General features: G+C 51.4%; 1 protein-coding gene across 1 annotated transcript in view; it reads left to right on the top strand.

Annotated features, from left to right (window-relative positions):
- Window positions 1-22,513, top strand: part of CHL1 (cell adhesion molecule L1 like) — a 44,632-nt gene that overhangs the window by 1,223 nt on the left and 20,896 nt on the right. The window contains exons 2-8 of the mRNA XM_023764057.1: window positions 3,861-3,966; window positions 4,385-4,572; window positions 13,100-13,222; window positions 14,419-14,589; window positions 15,628-15,675; window positions 16,612-16,732; window positions 19,733-19,917. Of these exons, the coding sequence (XP_023619825.1) occupies window positions 3,861-3,966; window positions 4,385-4,572; window positions 13,100-13,222; window positions 14,419-14,589; window positions 15,628-15,675; window positions 16,612-16,732; window positions 19,733-19,917 (942 nt within the window). The remainder of the gene's footprint in view (window positions 1-3,860; window positions 3,967-4,384; window positions 4,573-13,099; window positions 13,223-14,418; window positions 14,590-15,627; window positions 15,676-16,611; window positions 16,733-19,732; window positions 19,918-22,513) is intronic.

Genomic DNA, 22,513 nt, shown 5'->3' with positions numbered 1-22,513 from the left:
GTGAGCTCCCAGGTCCCACATGCAGCTGCCAGCCAGGTTAGAATGTGCCTTCTATAATCAAAATAAAACAATCACAGTTAACAGAACAGGATTAATATTGCCTACAGTTCTAGCTGGTCCCCAACATTCTGTTTCTGCCCCTACATCTGCAAATGCAATGTATGTAGAGTATGTTAACTACAGTGTAGAGATTTGGGGACATTCTCTTGTGTGATGAGCTCATGGGACATAATGAGACCCTTGAGAAGTTACTTATATATTTTGTCCATGAAGTTCAAGGCTTATCCCCCCTGGGTTTCCGCCTGTGACTTTGAGAGTTATTAACAATGTGTGCTGGGGCTCCTTAGATTCCCCGCCTTGGGAAGGGCCTCCAGGCCGTCCGAGTTCTGGAGAATTAGTCTGGGCCTCAGAAAGTCGAATACGCAGGTGTTAGCCCTTCAAAAACCCAGATAGTCAGTCCCACTGTGACCAGAAGAGGCCGTCACTCCGGCCGAGTTAGCTAATGTGCTGGAAACCACTTTCTGAGGCTTCCTTAGGTTACGGGACATCACATGCTGTGGGCAGCCCGCACCTGAAGTCCCCCTTCCCCCCACATGAGAGTCGCTTCCCCACTCTGCTGGACAGGTTTCCCTGGCCCCCTGCCTGAGAAACCCCACTGACCCACCCCCTAGACGTACAGATTCGAGGTTCTCTATTCGAGGTGAAATCTGCCGGCTCACACACACCGTACGCCAGCCTCGCTGTAGAAATGCCAGGAAGGGCCTGAAAGAATTCGTCCTCGGGAGGTTCTTTTGCTTTGAGTAGCAGTGCCTCACTCGGAGCGAGGTTCCCCGTGATCCACGAGGGAAAGGGGCTCACTTCACACTTGCCCCAGGCCAGTCCCCGACTCACAGTCTCCCTCCTCTCTGAGAACATCCGCTTCCTCTCCATCTTCCCTCCTCGGCTCCATTGGTGGTGAAGGGTGTGAGGTTTTTGACTCCGTCCGCAATGCTCATTTTCATTCCGGTTGTCTCAGCTACTTGTGCGTTTTCGTGGCGCACGGTCCTTCGCCAACAATTGTTATAAAATATTAATGACTTGTTTTCAGAGCAAGTGAATATTACCCATTTATTTCAGGACTCTGGAGCAAATGAAACGGAGGCAGGTATTCAAATTGAATGTCAGCACGTCTGGTGTCTGTGTAATTGGCCTAATTATGGAGAAAGAATTTATAATGTAGAATATCTATTCTTATAAACACCCAGAGGTGGTGAGCTCCATTCCTGGAATAATTAGTTATGCTGAGACTTTACAACCTTAGCAAATTTAGGAGAGAATAATGCTCTCACAAACAAGTTGTTCACAAGCCATTAGCTGATATCTCAGGGACCGTGGCTATTGTGCGCCATCCCTCACCATTTATAACGGTAGTAAAAGGTGAGTAACACGAATATGCATTCAGCTCAAGACCTGCTTGGCTTAGCCAGAGCATTAACCAGAAGCAAGGTAACTGTCTGTGCAGATATGGATGTTATTAAAATACTTACCAGTACCCAGTGGATAAAGCCTGAACCTAGGCTAATGCTCCTAAGGTAGTAAAACATGATTATCAGATTCATTAGGCACAGATACAGAAAAGGAATTTTAAAATTGGAAGTGGCATGGAGTTATTGTCCTCGGCTGAGCGTCCGTCATAGATGACCCTAGTACCTCTCTGGTCCCAGGGGCACATCCGGGCAGTCTGTGATCAGACCTTTCACAGTAACACCGCTTGGCACTGTTGCTTTTTGCTGCGCAAACAGGTGCCTTATGTTACAAAAGCAACGGGGATAGTTGGTGTGACCCTGGCAGAGATCAAGGTGTTGGCAGCCAGCTGGGCCAGCAGGCAAGGTGTTCTGCACAAACATCTCCTCTCAGTAAAACAAAACAAAACAAAACAAACGTTTTGCTTAAGATTGTCGTTGTGCAGCCCGGCCAGCGTGGCTCAGTGGCCGAGCATTGACCTATGAACCAGGAGGTCACGGTTCAATTCCTGGTCAGGGCACATGCCTGGGCTGTGGGCTGGATCCCCCAGGAGGGGACGCCCAGGAGGCAGCCGGTCAATGATTCTCTCTCATCATTGATGTTTCTATCTCTCCTCTCTCTCCCTTCCTCTCTGAAATCAATAAAAAATAAATTTTAAAAAAGGTTGTCCTTGGTGAAGCACTTAAACGCTGTTGCTCTTATTAAGTGTCCTTTCCTGAGCACATTCTTCTTCATAATCTGTGGCTGAACCAGGACATCCACATAAAGTGGTTCTGCCTCTGACCAAAGCCCCAGGTGGTCCCGCTCCTTCACCGAGTCGTGGCGTGAGCACCATTTTTACTCCAAAGAACACAACAGACTGAGATTACAGGAACGGGTACGTGGCAGATGTTACTCCCAGTGGATCAATGGACCCTGTCACGTCAAGGTGGACAGCTGACAATATGTGTTTCATTGATAAAATTAGCAAACCGATAGTCTCCACTCGGAGCCTGACAGCTCCCCGACAGGGATGGCTTTTCTGGTCCGATCAGTGAGGATATTGACAAAAGTGAATTTGGAATACTGTGTAATGAAATATATCAGGATTGGCGGGTGGCTGTCACTGAGGGAACCAGTAATTTTTCCAAACGGTTATCGTGTGATGTTGCCAGGTCATGTATGATTAAGAAGAATCCACGGATCAGACATTTTACTACAACAGAGTATGAACAGTTTATGGCTACAGTTTCAGACTCCACATTGCAATGAAGAAGTTGACACTCTCCCCAGCCGATTTGGCTCAGTGGATAGAGCACCAGCCCATGGACTGAGGGGTCCGGGTTCGATCTCGGTCAAGGGGCATGTACCTCACCCAGTTACAGGCTCAATCCCGGCCCTGGTGAAGGTGTGTGTAGGAGGCAACCAATCAATGTGTCTCTCTCACATAGATGCTTCTTTGTCTGCCTCTCCCCCTCCCTTCCACTTTCTCTAAAAACCATTGGAAAAATATCCTCGGGTGAGGGTTAACAAACAAAAACATTTGTATTAAATGAAAAAAAAGAAAAAAAAAGATACTGCCACTTGGTGGGTTTGGGTGCACTCTCTAGGGGGCTATCCACAGTCATCAGATGGGCCTGGAAAATATTTTACCTGCTCACGGACAGACCTGTGTGAGGCTGGGTTTTCTTCTTATCTTTATTATTAAACATATATATATATATATATATTACTGATTTCAGAGGAGAAGGAAGGAGGAAGGGAGAGAAGAGAGAGAGAGAGAGAGAAACATCAATGATGAGAGAGAATCATCTATTGGCTGCCTCCTGCACACCCCACACTGGGGATCGAACCCACAACCTGGGCATGTGTTCTGACCAGGAATCAAACCAAAACCTCCTGGTTCATAGGTTGACACTCAACCACTGAGCCACACCTGCTAGGCTATTTTCCTCTTTTTTTCTTGAGATCTTTAAGCAAAACAATTTCAGCAACAGATTTGTTGCAGGCATATATGAGAACCCATGTCTCTTAGGATATAAAGAGATTTGCAGCAAAATGAAACAATACCAGGTCTCTTATTCTACTTTGTGTTTTTTATAAAACATGTTATTTATTTCAACCTGTGATGGGATTATTTTTCATGGACTAATAAATATTTTAAGGATTTTTAGTTTTAATTTCTAATAAAATGGAATAGACGACAACATGAAGCAATGGCACCGAATTGCATTCCTTCCATGAAACCCATGGCACACAGCGGAAGCCAGGCTCATCCTGTTTTCACTTGTTCAGACCTTCCTCTCGTCACCACGGAAAGCGGGTGACAGCGCCTCTGTGGTCACTAGTTAACCTCACTCCGTGTTTTTACCATTTAGTTCCACAGGTTCCAACCATCACAAAACAGTCAAAAGAGCAAGTCGCCTTTCCCTTTGATGAATATTTTCAAATCGAATGTGAAGCTAAAGGCAATCCGGAGCCAAGGTGAGTGGCCTCCCACCCGAGGCCTTTAGGTGTGAAATCCCCTTTCCTGCCGCTTCCTGGTTCAAGGCAGCCGTCCCCTCTCTGTAGCCTCCAGTGGGGGGTGGGGGGTGGGGGAGGGAAGAATGCTCTCTTTCATAGGGACACTGACCCCGCTCTCGAGAACCCCACCTCGTGACCTCATCCTCTCCCAGGGCCCCGCCTCTGACCCCATCACGCTGGGGACTGAGCTTCAGTTCAGGGATTTGGAGAGATGTACGCATCAGTCTACAGCCGCTTGTCAGATGTCTTTTCTGATAGTCCATTCAACATACTTTCTACCAGAAATTAAACGTCCTGGTTTTGTCACTTCTGTGCATTGGTGTATAAACACTAGGACCCGGTTCATTTTCCACGTCCTTAAGCTGAGTTTTCGTTACAGATTTACGTGGACGAAAGATGGCAAGCCCTTTGACCTCTCCGACCCTCGGGTCATTGCCTCCAACAACTCAGGAACCTTCCGGATCCCAAATGAGGGGCAGATAGCTCACTTCCAGGGGAAATATCGCTGCTTCGCTTCGAACAAGCTGGGAGTGGCCATGTCGGAAGAAATAGAATTTATAGTTCCCAGTGAGTATTACGGTGGAGATTTCAACTTACAGACGTTTTTGTCAAGTGTGCGGTAGGCGTTGTTCTGGGCTCTAATGAAACAACACATTATTTAACCAGCGCATGTGCGCCTTATAGCTTTTTTATAAGGGGAATTCTCTTCCAGGTCTTGACACGTAGAAGTGGATGGATGACCTTGAAAGCAATGGGAGGTTGCTGCACTTCAGCCAGTAACCTTGTGTCTAATTTGGGGAAACGTAGTATCTATTGCCTCGTAATGAGAACTAAGTTGCACATGATATTAGTTAGGGTCAGCGAGTTATGCTGCAGTAACAAGTCATCCCCAAGCAGGGTGCACACAGGTCCTTCCTAAATCTCGCAGTTCGCTATGGGTGTGGCAGCCGTCTGTCAGAACAGCTGTTCTGTTCCCCACACAGCCTCCTGGGCGACACCCTCATGCCGTGGCTGCAGCACGTGACCCTGGGCCACCAGGTTAGGGTCTGGGGCAGAGAGCATGAAAGTTTGCTTCCAACGAGAAGTCACACAGGTAACTTCTAGAGGTGAGGTGGTTCAGAGCAAATCCTAAAGCCCACCTGACGTCACCGTGGGAGTCCCTCAGAAGGATGCTTAGCAGTCATGCCTGCTGTAAACAGTTGTCATGGAAACTGCAAGCTGCTTACTGTGGAGGGTGTCATTGGTCAGTAACTATCACCAAAACTAAGACTGCATCACTGCCATGCTCATGGGACCTCTGATGACCAACCATCACAACTGGCTCTCTTCCCTGATCTTAAAGGAGGCAAGGTCATGTGATCCTAACCAGAGGCTCACAGAATAGATTCTTATGTAGAACACTGTCACCAGGGGCTGTGTGGCAGTTTCTCCTTACGGCATTCTAAACTTGGAAGAACTCAAAGATCAGCCAAGCGCTCGCAGGATACAGCAGAAGAACAGGCAGGTGCTTCTAAAACACACGTGCACAACACGTGGGCCTTACCCCACAAGTCAGGGTGGGGACCAGATTGAAATGATTGCAGAGGAGAGAACAGCTAGATCAATGTAGACTCTGCACATTACGTGTGCATCTTAATATTTATAGAGTAATTACTCTAAAAGTATAGAAAAAAATGATTATCAAACCATGTGGTGTGAGGAGGAGGAAGAAAAAGAAAGGAGAGAAAATACAAAGTGGGATGAGCAGACATTTTAAACACTAGAAATAAATTCAGGTATATATCACTGATTAAAGATAAAAGCAAATGGACTAAATGCTCCAGTTAATAAAAAGCCATAAGCCATTTACAGCATAACACACCTAAAGCACAAGGATACAGAATCGTTAAACCACAAGGTGGAAATGATGGCCCAGCTAAATGCTATGCCAACGAGAGCAGGCGTGGTTGAATTAACGCCAGGCACCACAGATCTTCTTTTAAAAAGGCTTCCTGGGTTAGTTCTAAGCGTACATGGTGATAAACTATGTGAAGAAAAAAATAGAAGCACATGGAGAAATAGACAAATCTATCATAATAATGAAAAACATTTCGCCTTATCTTTTCATTATTTGGGAACTCAAGCAGAAAAACCATCCACGCCAGGCACGTAGAAGGTTTAAAGACCCCGCCAGGGACCACGGCACAGCTCAGTCGCTAAACTGGAAGAGCACATTTCCTCGATATTTGGTGATTTACTAGCTGGGAAGAAAAGGTGACCCTATGCAATTAAGTTAGAAATCAATAATGAAAAGAAAACTAGAAAAGTCTTATATCTTTGCAAATTAATAGCCATATTTCTAAGTACTTCCTAAGTGAAATGAGAGACGGCCAAGGCCCTGGAATGCGTTCTGAAGTGACCATGGTGGAGATTCTGCACTGGGACACTTGCTGGACGCGGCTAGAGCATCGTGTACGTGGACACATATTTCTCATCCTCACTGGTCTCAGAAGAGAGGGTGGCGGTTGGTGATGCCAGCTTCTTAGGTGTCATCGTGTTGAGATGAAAATGAACGCGCTAGCTCGAGGTGACAGTAAAGTCACAGAAAGGAGAGTGAAGGGGAGAATAATATAGACGCTGAAAGTCAGTCCAACAGAGGCGTGAGAACTTTATAGCTAAAAGGTGTACATGTGTATGAAAACCATTTTCAAAGATTTACACAAATGGGGAAAATACCCGTTTTATGGGTCGAAAGACTAGGAAAGCTGAAATGTTGATTCTCCATGAATTGATCTACAGGACAACTGAACAGAAGTCTCTGTTGGTTGCTTTGGTTTGTCTGTCTGTGGAGTGTGACCTACTGACTCAAGGATGTGAGGGACAGAGGGGCCATTGGGTGGAATCTCTTGACTAAGGACAAGCCGGGGACGTGGCCCCGTGGAAAGACTGTGTCAATAGCCCGCATGGCGGTGTGCAGGCCGTGGAACTGCACGGAGAACCGGGAAACAAACCCACGCAGCTCTGACAGAGGTGCGAAGAGCCAGCCGGCTTCTCTTTCGTTCTGGTCTTGAGACGGGAGGTGTGAAACGCTGACCATCCACGCAGACAGCCTTCCTCTGGAGCCCTCTCTCACCTCACGGAGATGCTTCCTTCCCGGTGGATTGAAGACGGCGCCGTGCGGTGGAGGAGTATTTTAACAATATTCCTGACGTCAGGGTCATAAAGCTCCACACACGGGTAAACACGGGAGTCCCGTCCCAGCCGGGAGAATGAATACCTTGTAGTGTAATCAGACAGAAGTACAGCCCAGCAGGGAAGACTGCTGAGCCTTGGGAATAGGTTGGACACACATACTCTGTGGTCTCATTTATGGGAGTTCAAACGTCCATCAAAATGCGATATTGTGTAGGGGCGTCATTTTGTGTGGCAATCTTGTAGTGCAAAACAAGCGATTGATAAAAATAAAATGCAGGAGAGTAATGATCGCTCCTGGAACGAGGGGGGACAGACAGGTTGTGGCAAGATTATGTCTTTTGTGTAAGGGGCGGTGGCTGAAAGAGTGTTCCTTCTCGTTATCACTTGCGTTTGCTTTACAAAGGGCCCTTTTTATGTACATGAAGTGAATAAGTATGCAGGATGCCGATTTGTTGGAATTGGCCTTACTGAGCTGGTAGGTGAAACTTTGTAGCATAGTCAGGGGCAAAGCAGTGACACATAAACTTGGAAATGACCTCAGGAGTTGGGGTTTGAAGTGACATTCAGTCGCAAGTGTTAATGAATTCTGGATCAGAAATTATCGCCATGGAAATTGTGGTTGAGGATGATAAAACTAGATCGATCCATCATCTATCTATCTATCTATCTATCTATCTATCTATCTATCTATCTATCTTCTGTCTCCCTACCTACCTATCATCCATCTGAAATCAATTTGCTGAAATAAGATGAGAAAGAGAGAGGCAGGGAGGTTATTAAAAATCCCTGTAGAAGACATGGCGTTGGCTGGTCCCTACCCTGAATTCTGATGGTTGCTATGGAAACACAAAGGCAAAAGCAGCAGCTAGACCTGGTGCAGAGAGAGAAACGGCACATTCTCATCTACGATTCTCCATTAGAGGATTTTACAAACATGTTCTCTGGCTCTCGAAGCCGACGGAGCCAAGACCCGAGCAATGGGAGGAGATTCTGACCGGAACCCGCTGGCATTGTCGTTAAGAGCGGCTCTCGGAGTTGAGCTAAGTGGCGGGTAATAGCTTCGTGTTTCTGCTGCTCAGAAAAGAGAAAAATAAATTAGTTTCTGATGCATCGTGTTCAGTCTCTCCTGAAATGACTTCATCACCTGGCCGTGTTCTGTGATCATTTGTATGTTGAAGAGGACCCCGAGCCCGATTCCCAGGGAATTCATACATCAGAGACCAGGTGGAGCGTCCACAGCCTTCATCACTTGAGTCTTTTCTAAAGTGGCAGAGATTGGATTCTCTTTTGATATTAATAGGTCTTTGTGATTTGAGTGTTATCATGTATCTCTCTCATGTTGTAAAGTTTTCATCTGTAACCTCGAAGGCTTTAGCCACCTAAGTTCCAAGGCGAGCACATCAGCCGAAAATCCCATTGTTGTCCCTGCAAACAGAAACCTTTATACACAGTGATTCTGGCCCCCTCCCTGCCGCCTCTGGAGACGTTAATCCCAAATATTCACAGACATCACAGAAGCTCATGCAGGAGAAGAGAGCCCCCCGCCCCGTCTGCCCTCATGATGGGGTGAGCGTTGCGGGGGTGGGGTCGGGGGGGGGGGGGGGACACACCTGAGCAAGACCCACGCATGTGTAGTGATATTTTTGTTGTTGTTATCCTCACCCAAGGATATTTTTCCATTGAAAAATTTTTAGAGTGGAAGGGAGAGGGAAAGACAGAGAGAAACATCAATGTGAGAGAAACACATTGATTGGTTGCCTCCTGCCCGCGCCCCGACCAGGGCCCAGGCCAGGGAGGAGCCTGCAGCTAAGGTACCTGCCCTTGACTGGAATCGAACCTAGAATCGCTTTGGATCCTCAGGCCGACACTCTATCTACTGAGCCAAACCTTCTAGGTCAGTGGTTCTCAACCTTCCTAATGCCTCGACCCTTTAATACAATTCCTCATGTTGTGGTGACCCCCCCAACCATAAAATTATTTTCCTTGCTACTTCATGACTGTAATTTTACTACTGTTAAGAATCGTAATGTAAATATCTGATATGCAGGATGTATTTTCATTGTTACAAATTGAACATAAAGCATAGTGATTAATCACAAAAACAATATGTAATTACATATGGTCTTAGGCGACCCCTGTGAAAGGGTTGCGACCCACAGGTTGAGAACCGCTGTTCTAGGGCATGTCTAGTGATCTTTAAGTGCCACACTGTTTTAATTTATTTATGTGAAGTGGTTTCTTTAAACTCTGACCCACACCAGTGAATTAGGGGTCAGTGCGGTGCCACTTTATGAACCAGGACACAGGAGCACATGAAGGAGCAGGCTCTGGTCACGTGGCGCGTGGGGAAGTCAGGGTGCAGCCCTGGCAGCGGCTCCAGGGTGTGCACCCACGGTCCTATGCTCCCAGGCCGCCTGTGCCCCGTCATGCCAGCAGCATCCTCTCTGTCAGCTGAAGGCGCCACCCGTTTGGTCGAGGGCACCTGGCCGTCGGGGATCAGACTCAGGACCTGACTTGATCCTCGAGTCCCAGGAAGGCCCCTCTGCAGACTCCGTGCCTGGGGGTTGAGTCCCCAGGACATGTCTGTCGGACTGGTTAGTTAGCATGTCTAGTGGCGTTAACCCTCCCTGACGCCGTGTCTTGGCAACTCTTTTTGTTTTCCTAATGCTTTTTTTCATTGATTTTTAGAGAGAAAGGCGGAAGGGAGAGGGAAGGAGGGAGAGAAAGAGAGAGAAACATTGATGTGAGAGCAGAACATTGACCAGCTGCCTCCTGCACGATCCCCACCAAGGATAGAGCCCACGACCCAGGCACCTGCCCCGACAGGGAATCAGGACAGGCCCAACCAGCAGCCACACCGGCCAGGGCATGGCGACCCTACTGTGAGGCAGATGGGCAGGGGGGACTGTACAGCTTAGGTTTCATAGTATCTTTCCCCAAGAAACTTCTAGTCACCCTTCCAAGGATCCCATAGGGATGACGTCGTAGGACCCTAGGGTGCCTGAGAAAAGGAGAAAGGGCTGAAGCCGCGTAGCCCACGAGTGTTAGTATGAGGGCTCGGTTCATCCCTTAGGGCAGCCTACAGGTTCGCGTGTTTCTCAGGCGTCTCCGGCGTTCCAGGCGCAAAGCCGTTCGCTTTCGTCCTGTGAGGTGCGGAGCGTGGATGGTGGGTTGCGGAGCCCTCCCGCACCTCAGAGCCGGGAGGTTTGCTTTGCAGGTTTGCTGTGTTGGTCGGTCGCTCTGATTAGAAGACTGGGGCGCAGCTCACTGGTCTCTGTGAAAGTGCTCCACGCAGATTCTGGCTGGGGTTCAGGACCCTCTGCCCTCGGAGCCATTACCTGAAGTGCATCCGTCAGCGGAAGAATAAATGAGGAAGCCCCTTGGAGAAGAGGAGCGAGCAGGTGCGGGAAGGGCTGGGTGTCCTGCGGACCTTGGCTCTGCGGTCGGGGTTTCCAGGCCTCCGCACAGGGAGCATCCCCGTCAAGGCCGGGCTCTCCGAGGCTGCAGGAAGGAGGCTGCTCTGCACGCTGAGGGACTGCTCCTCTGAAATGAGCCGGCAAGCGAGAGCCCAGAAGAAAAATGAGCGTGTATACATTCACTTCAGACAGCGTTGCACGAGTCCAGACTCAGCCTTGCCGATGTTTGTCGCCAGAGAAACACAATTAGCAAAAGTCACCAGTGAGGGTTACTTTTAGACAGGAGCCATGTCTTCATCGGAATGAAGCCGACTTCCTACCCGCTGATGAGTTATGGTAATTAAGTTTCACTTCCTCTGCGCAGGTGGCAATGTTTGCCTTGCAGCCGGCATCACACTCACGAAACGGCTTCAAAGTTCAACAATAAGACCTAAGAAGTAATCCCAACCAACCAACAAATTAATGTCCTTTGTCATACTGGTTCTCAGACCTTAAATGATTCCACATATAAATATTCTCCCCTGCCTCCGGATAGTAATTTCATCTTTGGTCAAAAGCTGTTCCAGAGACTTCTGCCACGGAATAAAAGGTTGGGTGGACTTACACATTTCATTTTACTTTCTGTCTTATTACTGGTACCTTGGAAGCCAGTTGAATTACACTATTGACATGTTCAGAATTGGCGCTTTATAACCTAGGTTTAATTAATGCAGGGCTCCCCGGCTGTGCTCTCTGCGGGAATCGTTAGGTTTCTGAGTGCTCTGAGGGGGCGATTCTTTAATTAGGGCTTGCTGCATCTTATTCATCCTGCTTTACAGGGGGTGTCCCCTGGGAAGTGAGCATTCTGGTTGGGCCCCTGGCGTCTGCTTGTTACAGTCAGAACTGCATGCTCCTTGCATTTCTGGAACCGGTTTTCCCTCCCTCCGCTGCCCCTCGTGTCTGAGTATAAGCAGATCCCTAACTCCCTGAGGGCCCTGCGACCTTCAGCTCCACGGACGCTGGGCTTTGGCACTGAACACTGAGCGAGGGTGGGGATTTGGAGTCTGGAAGTCACTATGCTGGGCTCAGGAGAGGTGGACTTCCTGCACAGTGTCACACACCTGCTCAGTCAGAGCTGCCGGCCACAGCGAGGTGGCGCCGTTACTCCCTGCAGCTCGGAGCCTGGTGATGACTGAGCCCGCTCCTGCCTCTGACCTTTGACGGGGATGGAACGCTACCCGCTTCCCGGAGCAGAAGCAGGATCCCCGGTGGCTGCCATTCCAGGGGCCTGCCCAGGCCTGCAGGGAGACGTGCTGGAAGGAGGCGACCGGGAGGGAACCCGCCGGGCCCGTCACATGAGGAAGCCCACCTTCCCAAGTGGCCAAGGCCGTGGAGTAACACCCTGCCCCCTGCAAGGCTGAGCTGGGGAAGGTCCTGGGCGCGAGACAGAAGCAGTTCATACAGCTGCTGCGGCGATCAGAGAAATGCCAGCACATTCCCCCCGCCGCGAGGGGAGGGCCGTGGGGGAAATGCAGGGGCTCCTCCAGCGGGAAAGACTACAGTAAGCGAGCGTGTCCCCCGCCTCCGAGAGTGACCGCCATCTTCGTGACCCGCCCCTGAGGAAGGGAGCACAGGGCAGGGGAACCCTAGCACGTCCCACTCCGGAGGGTTAGGAATCCTTCCCGAGGCCCTTCCGCTCCACGAGAGCTGGGCGAGTCCCTAACGCAGGTCCCCGCGCAGGGTTCAAAGGCGCCAGCGAAGGTCCAGCCAAACACGTGCTGAGTGTCCTTAGGGCTGTTGTGTAAATACCTTCACAGGAACACCCAGCATGGGTGCTGGGGTGGAGTCCCGGCAGGGCTGTGGCTGCACGTCCGTGGGCACTGCCTCGCCCTCAGGGAGGTCCCCCCAGGAGGAAGCACATGCCGGACCCTCACAGGGGCCCCTTCCCCACGTCACGCCCCTCATTCCAAGTTCCTTTTACTCAGAGCGGCTCCCAGGAGAAGGCTCTCTGCCCTGTGACGTGGTCACGTTCCGCCTCACATGCAGCTGTGCCCTTTCCCCCACGTGGGCTGGGAATCCCTTCTCCGGCGTGTTCACGCTGTGAACGGAGTACTCGCCAGTCACATGCAAAGGCGTCACCGTAGAGTGAGGGAGCGTGTGTCTGCGGGAGAGAAATCAGTGTTTGCAGAAGGTGCCACGTCTCTCAGAGCTTAACATGCACAGAGCCCGTGGCTGGGCGCTCCCGCTCCGTGCAGACACACACACGGGTGTGCTGTGGCCGGATCCATGTCCCAGCGAAAGCGTCTGGTCAGCAGTTACAACTGCACAGGGAGTTGAAACTTGTGTAAGGACGCACCCAGGTTCCCACCAGCATCTCTCTCTGCAGGGGAGATCGGAGAACCAAGATGGGGGTGCTGAGTTCATTTAAAATGCTCCAATTTTGTGAAAGAAGAATGCATCAAAGTATTACTTGTACTGCTGGAAGTTAACTTTAACAATGTCTTGAAATGACTTTCTTGTACCAGATGTTCCAAAATTCCCCAAAGAAAAGATCGAGCCCCTTGAAGTGGAGGAGGGAGACCCCCTGGTCCTGCCCTGCAACCCGCCCACGGGGCTGCCCCCGCTGCACATCTACTGGATGAACATCGGTGAGTGGGGTCTGTTCAGCCGCATGCATGTCAGGTGACACACTGGAGCCGAAGATAAGAAATAATATCAGGTTATCACTGTGGAGCCAAACACAGTTAGAAACTACCCTCCTAGAGTTTGCTCCAGGTTTTAAATACACACTTCGGGGTGTCCGTGAAAACACTAGACAACCACCAAACAGATCCCGTAAGCTTGGCACACCTGAAGAGCGTGCAGGCCAGTGATAGGACGAGGAGCGTCTGGGAGGGGGTCCTCCCTGTGTCCAACAACCTGCCTACCTTGGACAGCGCCCACTCACTCACCTTGGACATCACCCACTCACTCACCTTGGACAGCACCCATGTCAGGGCCCAGCACAACCAGTATCTACTTGTGAGCATTATATTTCTTTTTTTAAAAAAAAATCTTGCCGAAACCGGTTTGGCTCAGTGGATAGAGCGTCGGCCTGCGGACTGAGGGGTCCCAGGTTCGATTCCAGTCAAGGGCATGTACCTGGGTTGCGGGCACATCCCCAGTAGGGAGTGTGCAGGAGGCAACTGATCGATGTTTCTCTCTCATCGATGTTTCTAACTCTCTATCTCTCTCCCTTTCTCTCTGTAAAAAATCAATAAAATATATTTTTGAAAAAATCTTTATTGATTTTAGAGAAGAAGGGAGAGGGAGAGAGAATCATTGATCGGCTGCCTCCTGCATGTTCCCTACTGGGGATCAAGCCCACAACCAGGACATGTGCCCTGACCTGGAACTGAAATGTGACTTCCTGGTTCCTAGGTCACTGCTCAACTACTGAGCCTCACTGGACAGTGTTATATTTCTGTTTTAGTAATGTTTCACCTGCCACATCCAGTGAAATAATGGAAAAGCCAAGAAACTGAAAAAGGTAAAGAGAGATGAGATTATTTATTTATAATCCTCACCTGAGGTAGGATTTTATTGATTTTAGAGAGAGGAAAGGAGAGGAAGAAGGAGAGAGAGAGAGAGAGAGAGAGAGAGAGAGAGAGAGAGAGAGAAACATCCATGTGAGAGTGAAATATCAGTTGGTTGCCTCCCGCATGTGCCCCAATCAGGGATCAAACTTGCCTGACCTGCAATTGAACCTGCAACCTCTCGGTGCACGGGACGACGCTCCAACCCACTGAGCCACACCGGCCGGGGCAGGACTGTTGCCCCTTTAACGACAGACATTCCTTTCCAGAACTGGAGCACATCCAGCAAGATGAGAGGGTGTACATGAGCCAGGAGGGGGACCTGTACTTTGCGAACGTGGAGGAACACGACAGCCGGAACGACTACTGTTGCTTCGCGGCCTTCCCCAGGCTGAGGACCATTGTGCAGAAAATGCCGATGAAGCTGACAGTCAACAGTTGTAAGTCCAGATAACTTACCCTCCGCCGCCGCGCATGCTGAATGCCAACGTGTCTGTCATTTCATTCCGGCCAATGCCAGCGAGAGCCGGGTTGTTTAGTTCCACTCCAGGGAGGTACCCGACAGGAGACATCTGCCCCTGCAGCTGCCCAGCTCTGTCTCTGCAGCCAGAAACCCAAGCCAGTGGGCGCAGCAGACAGGATATTCCCGGGTTTCCCAGCACCCGTCGGGCTCTGCTTCCCGGGACAAGTCAGTAGGCTGGAAAGATGCAGAGCCCAGCAGTCAAAGATAAAAGAGGAGCAATATTACAAATTTCTAAAAAAAATTTTTATTTTTTTTAATTGATTTCAGAGAGGAAGGGAGAGAGAAATAGAAACATCAATGGTGAGAGAGAATCATTCATTGCTTGCCTCCTGCCTGCCCCCTATGGGGGATCAAGCCCGCAACCCAGGGAGGTGCCCTGACTGGGAATCGAACCTGCAACCTCCTGGTTCAAGGGTTTGAAGCTCAACCACTGAGCCACACCGGCCGGGCACTATTACGATGTTTTTCACATGATTTTTTCTGTCTTTCCAAAATTGACAAGGTTATTTGAATTGCTCCCCTCCCCTATTCGGGTCTGGGTGCCCAAATGGGAAAGCATCATCAGGGGAGAACGGCCTGGAGGGTCCCAGGGAGGACCATCGGCTCTGCTGGCGCCGGGCGGGCATGGCCGTCCGTGGTCTAGTTTGGTTGGTGACTTTCTCCGTCATTACGTGTGGTGCATGATGCCAGGGCTCCGCTCGAGCGTCCTGGCAGCTTCCGCTCTCCTCCATGAGCTGCCACTTGTGTCCTCCCACCTGGACCCACCTGTGACAGTTCAAGGTTAAGCTCCGCGTGAATGGCCCTCCCACTGTCTCCCCAAAGACGGTGCGCTAGCGGAACGTGTCCTGCCTCACGCGGTGCTTTTCCTTGGGAAGGAATGTGACCCCTCGTTCTCTGTTGGCATCCACACCCACCATTGTGTTTGTGAGTTTCCTCTTCCATTTTCTCATTTCAGTAAAGCATGCTAATGACTCGGGTTCACCCACAGAGGCCGGCTCCCGGGGTAAGTCGGTCGTGCGTGGTGTTGGCAGTGATTCTCAGCGTTGTAGCTCGTTGCCATCTCACAGTTTGAGTTTTTCCTCTGATACCTTTGTGAGTTTATTAAAACACTAATATTCATGTTAAAGAAAATTCCTTAACATAGAGGTGTCTATTAACCCCCCCCTTAAATATATTAGGGGTGAGCTAATTAAATGTTAGACCGAATACAGCAGGCTAATTTTTAAGTTGATGCTTTTGTGTGGCCCGCGAATGATGTGATACATCTCCAGAGGCCCTTGGCTCCCCACCCCTGGTTTAAATGAGAGACACAGACACAGAGACACACAGAGTCATTGGATGGGGCGGGCGCGACTCAGGTGTAGACCATAGAATCAGACGTCCGAGAACTGGAGGGCTTCCGTCAGGAAATGAGCTCTCCTCTCCGCCGTGTTTGAATCCTGGACCAGAAGGCCTGGCCAGGACAGGCTTCCTCCTCCGGCCTCACTCCCCTCGCTCCCCGGGGGGTCCCCAGCCTCGTGCAGGAGGGCATCTTAGTGGAAACAGACCCAGATGCGGGGGGGGGGGGGTGTCTGTCTGTCCACCACTCGCTCCCATAGAGGCATCAGGTTACGTCTGTTCTGAGAACAGTTTAGAGCAGTGATGGCGAACCTATGACACGCGTGTCAGGGGTGACACGCAAACTCATTTTTTTTGGTTGAATTTTCTTTGTTAAATGGCATTTAAATATATAAAATAAATATCAAAAATATAAGTCTTTGTTTTATTATGGTTGCAAATACCAAAAAATTTCTCTATGTGACACGGCACCAGAGTTAAGTTAGGGTTTTTCAAAATGCTGACACGCCGAGCTCAGAAGGTTCGCCATCACTGGGCTAGAGCCACAGGACAGTCACTCTCTGAGCCTGAGAAAAACAGGACACTGTTCTTTTCCCTCCAGCGAATTCCATCAAGCAGAGGAAGCCCAGCCTGCTGCTGCCTCCGGCGGCGAGGGGCCCCGAGTCCTCGGTCACCGTCCTCCGGGGGGACACCCTGGTGCTGGAGTGCTTCGCCGAAGGCCTGTGAGTACCTGCCCCATCCGACCGTCCGTCAGCCCCGACCGTCCGTGCGCTGTGTAAGGAATATGATGCCCATTGAGGCGCGCCTGCACACCCCGTTTTCGACTGTTGCCTTTTTAAAAAAAGCATGAGTGAGCACATGTCTGGAGGGAATAATTGTCACTCCACTATCCAGACTTCAGGCTGGCGCTGGGATTGATCTATAAGCCGCTCACTCCGTCAGTGTGGGAGTGAGGACGGGGTGATGGTGACAGAAGCCCCCTTTGCTCAGTCAGCCGCTGCCACCCTGAGGGCCCAGGCTGGAGCCAGCAGCGGTGGAGGCAGGGACAGGTCTTGGTCCCGGGCTGGCCCTGTCCCTCCAGCTCCTCATCAGGTTCCCTGTCAGGTTCCCAGGACCCCATCTGCCTCTCCTGTCCCCTGCTTCCCGCGGCACGAGGGGGGCCCGTCCACATAAGTTAAGACAGTTTCACGTGAGCCTAGAATTCCCTGGACTTTATCTGAAAAAAAAAACACACACGCACAAAACAAAAACACACATTTCCAAATCCCCCAGGAAAGCACGGGGGTCCTTCACTTGGTCATATCTTTTCTCTCTCTTTTGTTTAATTCGATTTGGGGCATGATCTCGGTTAATCGGATCATATAGGTTTCCAGTGTACGTTTCCATGGTACGTGATCTGTATGTGGCATTGGGTGCCCACTGCCCAAAGGCCAATCAGGTTCCACCACTACCCACATTTTGGAATTATTGCGTTTATTGAGTAACCTCCATAAGTCCTTGCGAACAAGGCCCATCTTCTCTAACACATGGTCAGGCAGGTGGCCTTTCTCTGGCCTCTTGTCTATCTGTGCTGCCTGCCTCCCGCCATCCTCCGTGGGAAGCAGGCCCCAGCACCCGGTTCCTTCCTCATCTGCGAGCTGAGGGCGTCCCCCCACCCCCCATCGCTGGGCGGTGGTCAGTGGGGCAGGACATGGAGTTTAGAGGTCGTGGTCGCCCATAGCTCAGTGTACATTCCCAGTGAGTGGTTTTACATTACACTTCAGGGCCTGTTCCGGAAGCTGGTCCCCATTGTGTGAGAAGGTGGGCGCGTCCGGCCGGTGGGAACCATGTGGGAACCACCGCCCCGTGGTTTGGTGCCCATGAGCTTGTGGTGGAAGAAGGCACATTCTTTCAGGATTCGTCACGGTGCCCCTTGGCTCTGTGGGCCCGGCGACCTTTCAGCCACCCTCCCTCCCTGTTTCCCACAAAAGCCACAGTCTTCCTCCTGGGGTGGATGGTGGCACACGGCTGCTTTCAGAACCATGGAAACGCTGCCCCGTGCTGCCGAGAACATGCAGCCCAGGGAGGAATCTGCAGGACAGAAACCTGTCGATCTGGGACCCGGGGCCCGGTGCATGGACTTCCCCTGACACGCACGGCCCTGCCTCCCGGTGCTGGGGTGTGCCCGAGCCCAGCGGGTCCTGCTTCAGATGCAGGGGACATGCTGTGGGATCTTAGAGAGCTGCTCATTGACCTTCCTCGGGAGGTTCAAGCCACGCCCTCTGCGGTCACAGACCAGTCATCCCTGGACGCCCACCTGGTCTCCTGTGTCAGGCGCGGCGTCTCGCACACCACATGGCGGCTGGATTTCTCCACTTCCCGGGGCAGTGGAGGGGGGGAGCCCCGAGACCTGGAGTCCCCTCTCCTGTCTGTCTCCAGAATCTGAGCCACCTCGATGTTTAGCTTATTTCTGCACTTTTCAACCCAAGGAGCTGCTCTGTGCAGTCAAGGGATGGAGCATCTCTGAATCAGAGAACATGTAGGAGAAGTGTCCATGTGTGGAACAGGAAATTCTGCAGGGACACTGGCGCCCAGCCTGACACTGTCACCTTCTCACATAATAAAGAGGTTAAACAATATACAGTGTCCCCAAAAAGTATACACACTTTGAAGAGTTACATACCCCAATGGGTTAGATCTGAAAAGGAAGAAACAGCAATTGAGCTATCAGCTGTTACGTGTGTATACGTTTTGGGGGGCACACCCTGTATTTCCCTTCAGTTCTTCCTCGCTCAAACGCTGTCAGTAAATCTTCCTTCAATTAAATAGAAAAGAGCAAAAAACAATTTGGCGAGGATACAGCTGCCGTGCTGTGGAGGTGTGGCTGCGCCCCTGAGAAAGGAGCTTCACCATCATCGCCTGACGCTCAGGCTCCTTTCCTTCTGTCCCTCCAGGGATGGGGTTTAGAGGATTAGACTAATTCCGAGGACCGGCAGAAAGGGAGGGCTGGCACTACCGAAGTCTGGGCTTGTGAGGGCTCCAGGCTGGGGGGGACTGTGGTCCAAGCAGCCTGTGACTTGGCGCCTCTCCATGTTGACAGATGGGGTGGTACACAGCCATTCGGAGACTCGGGCGAAGCACCTGTTAGGCCGTGAGCTCCAAGGCCCGTGGCGAATGCACTCGTGCGGCCCCTGCAGGCCGTGTGCTCTCAGCCTGGCCCGTGTCGGCGGGGGGCTCAGGCCTGCAGCCAGCCCCTCGGCTGTCTCACCTGAGACATTGTCTGCAGTATCTCAGGGCTCCCCTCGGCCGGCCGCTGGGTCCTCCTTTATCTCGTGTTCAAACTCATACAGGGAAGGGGCTGGTATTTCTGGCCACTTCCAGTCGCCACAGGGAGATTTCACACCCGACACCTCTCTTGCCCTATGTCTAGGCGTCCAGTTGTCCATCCTTCCCCTAGCCACCCCCACGGCCCAGCCCGTCCCTGCAGTGGGCCCCGTTCACAGGAGGGAGGGTGTGAGGAGGAGACTGTGGGAGGAGGTGCTGAGGGCGGCGGCCTGAGCCAGCCCCCACGTTCACCCTGGTCGTGTGGGCGGGTCTAGGCCCCGGGAATGCGAACGGACATCCCTCGGTGGGACTCTGAGAACACGCAGGAAAGCCACGCGATGAGGGGTGTGTCCCGTGAGGTTCTTTACCTCTCGTTTTGCCCATTTAGAGACATGTATCGCTTCCTGATTGTTTTTCAGGCCAACACCACAGGTCGATTGGGAAAAAGTGGGTGGTGATTTACCAAAAGGAAGAGAAACGAAGGAGAATTACGGCAAGATGTTGAAGATAGAGAACGTCTCCTACGAGGACAAAGGGAATTACCGCTGCACAGCCAACAACTTCCTGGGCGTGGCCACGCACGATTTCCACGTCACGGTAGAAGGTACGTTCGCCACCCCACGCGATTCACTTCTCTTCTGTTTAGCGGGAATGTGGCGCACCTACCCCTGTGCAGCAGGTGTGTCTCGGCAGTAGCTGACCCCCGGTGGGCTGCGGAGCGGGCTCTGGTGCCACATCACTCACTGGTCTGTCACTCACCACGCAAACCACAGGGAGGGGACGGTGACAGAGGATGTCACAGCAGGGGTTCAGTCAGAGGCCTCCGGGCCTCTCTCACTTAGTCCTTCAATCCGGCCTCCTGGCCTCGAACTGTAAGAAAAAACCCCCGTTTATATTAATATACGTGTGACGCTGCCCAAGGTCGGATCTCAGAGCAGCGAGCTCTGCGATGGAAGAAGGTCAGGAGGACTCCAGGAGAGCTCGGCCGAGTTTCCCGCCCCGTCATTAACTCGCCGTGTCCGCCACGAGTTCCCTCCACTTTCTGAACCTGCTTTTCCCCCGTTGAGATGAGCGAGGCAGACACACTGCTGTCCCAGCTCTTTCCCGGGCACGTTTTTTCTGTCCGTGCCCGGAGGATATTCTCTATGTTAGTGATGGGGAAAGAATAACAGACTCTGAGGCGGAAAGATGAATTCTCTACCCAAAGGTGCAAACACACCTTGGTTATACTTAGGTTCTCTCTCTGGAAACCCAAGCCTTTTGGTCAGCAGCGGGGTGGCTGTTGTGTGTGGTGGGATAGAAGTCATTGGGCAGTGAGGCCATCATTTAGAAAGGGCGCCCCGAATGTAGACACTGGGGCCGTGCCTGCTGGGGGAGGGGAGGCTCCCCGTCACCTGGGAATTGATTGACGCAGGCTTTCTCCCTGGGCGGGACCACACTGAGGTCACCTGTACGTGGGCGGTAGATTGTGCTGACCGAGCCCGGGGGATGATTCCCGGGTTTTCACTGTGTCGCACTGTGTGGGCCTTATGATGAGGGGAACTGTCCCCTTCAGGGCTGCATTCAGGGGTTGGCTTTCTAGGGCTTCCATTTATGTTCCAATAAGTTTACCTTTCAAGGTTCAGTTTGCTCAAGGAGCCCCTAGGTCCAGGCCGCCCCCCAACCCCCGTTCCAGTTACTGCGAAGAAGGAAGAAGGAGACACAAGTTTGCCCTACACACAGGTGTTAGCCCCACGGCTTAGCCAGGCGGCTGTTTGTGGGGAACCCATGTTCCCCAGGCCTCTCCCACAGGGTGACTGGCTGGGTGAGGAGGACCTGGACCCAGGGCTGGGAACATAACGTTCTTGTTCCTGCAGAACCAGACAGGAGAAGCCATTGCTGTGCACACACCAGGACACAGGCTGCAGCCTGGGACTTGGATCATCCAGAGAGGAGGCGTTTGAGAGGTGTCTGTTACCTGTGATCGTAGTCCTCCTGGGTGTTTCTTTATGGCTTGGCTGTGCCGGGCAGCAGGGCTATTTTCCGGGACCCCCGCCTCGGCCCCCGCACCAGCACCGGGACCCTGCCTGGCCCATAGCTGCTGCTGGACCCGGAGCTGCTGACTCCTGCAAACCCCTCCAGATGGCGGGCTTGGCTGCAGGAGCTGCACATCTTAGCAATCTGGCTGCGGTTTCCCGACTGGAAGGCAAGCTTTCAAAAGAATTGCAAGGGTTGCAAAAAAAAAATAGAAAGGGAAGTCAAGGATGTAGAATAAATTATCCCCTTCGCCCTGTGGCCTGGAGGACTGCAAAGGAATACAGGTTTCCTGCACAGACTGTCCCCCCATTCATAAACCAGCCAGGAGCACTATTGAGATGCAAATCATGTTTTTATTGGGGACACTTAATCCTCTCCCCTTAATGAGACACCACACACTGCCTCTGCTGTGTTTCTGCAGTTGCCCTTCACGAATTCACGGACCAGGGAGAAGGCAGGGACCTCCAGGAGCCCTTCCCCTGTTTCAGTGTGGAAGCCGCATAAATACAACCCTCACTGGGCTCATGGGCGGGCCCGCAAGCTTCGCTTTCATTCAACTTTCCTCTGCCTTCGCCTGCCTCCTGCTCTCCCTGCTTTTGTCTTTGGCGTAGAAACTCAAATTAACCACATGGGCCACATGGGGAGGGGAGGACAGCCGTGAACTTTGAAATTCGAGTCCATCTGAAAGCCCCCTTGTGCCTCAGTGAAAGCAGGCCTTGTGTGGGGTTCCCCCCACCCCCCATGTGAGAGTCCTTTACTCCCGGACACAAGCACACTCTGTGACTGAACCACAACAGTCTGAAGAGGGGGGCGAGCTGCATGTTCACGCCCTGTGATCAGCAGAAGCGAAAGCAGCCGGGAAGCTGACTCGGCAAAATGATTCCTTCCAGGTTCCACCATGAAAATATTGCACATGTAGTAAAGGAGACGTATCACGTACGCAAGGGAACACATGTAGACGTATGAGTATATACACACATATTGTTACATTCTCTATTATATATATCCTGTTCATTATGTCAATGTAAGAAGCATCCAAACCTGTAGAGAATTTTTATGAGTTTATTTGAGCCAAACTGATGAGTGGCCGGGAAGGGAAGTCTCAGCGGAGGGAGCAAGTGCTCCCAAGAAGGGAGTTTTGCAGCTTATTCTATCCACGACCGTCGTTCTATTCCATTATTAGA

This window comes from Myotis lucifugus, unplaced genomic scaffold (genome assembly GCF_000147115.1).
Source record: "Myotis lucifugus unplaced genomic scaffold, Myoluc2.0 scaffold_315, whole genome shotgun sequence".
Lineage (NCBI taxonomy): Eukaryota > Metazoa > Chordata > Mammalia > Chiroptera > Vespertilionidae > Myotis > Myotis lucifugus.
This window is presented reverse-complemented; position numbering and strand designations above follow the sequence as displayed.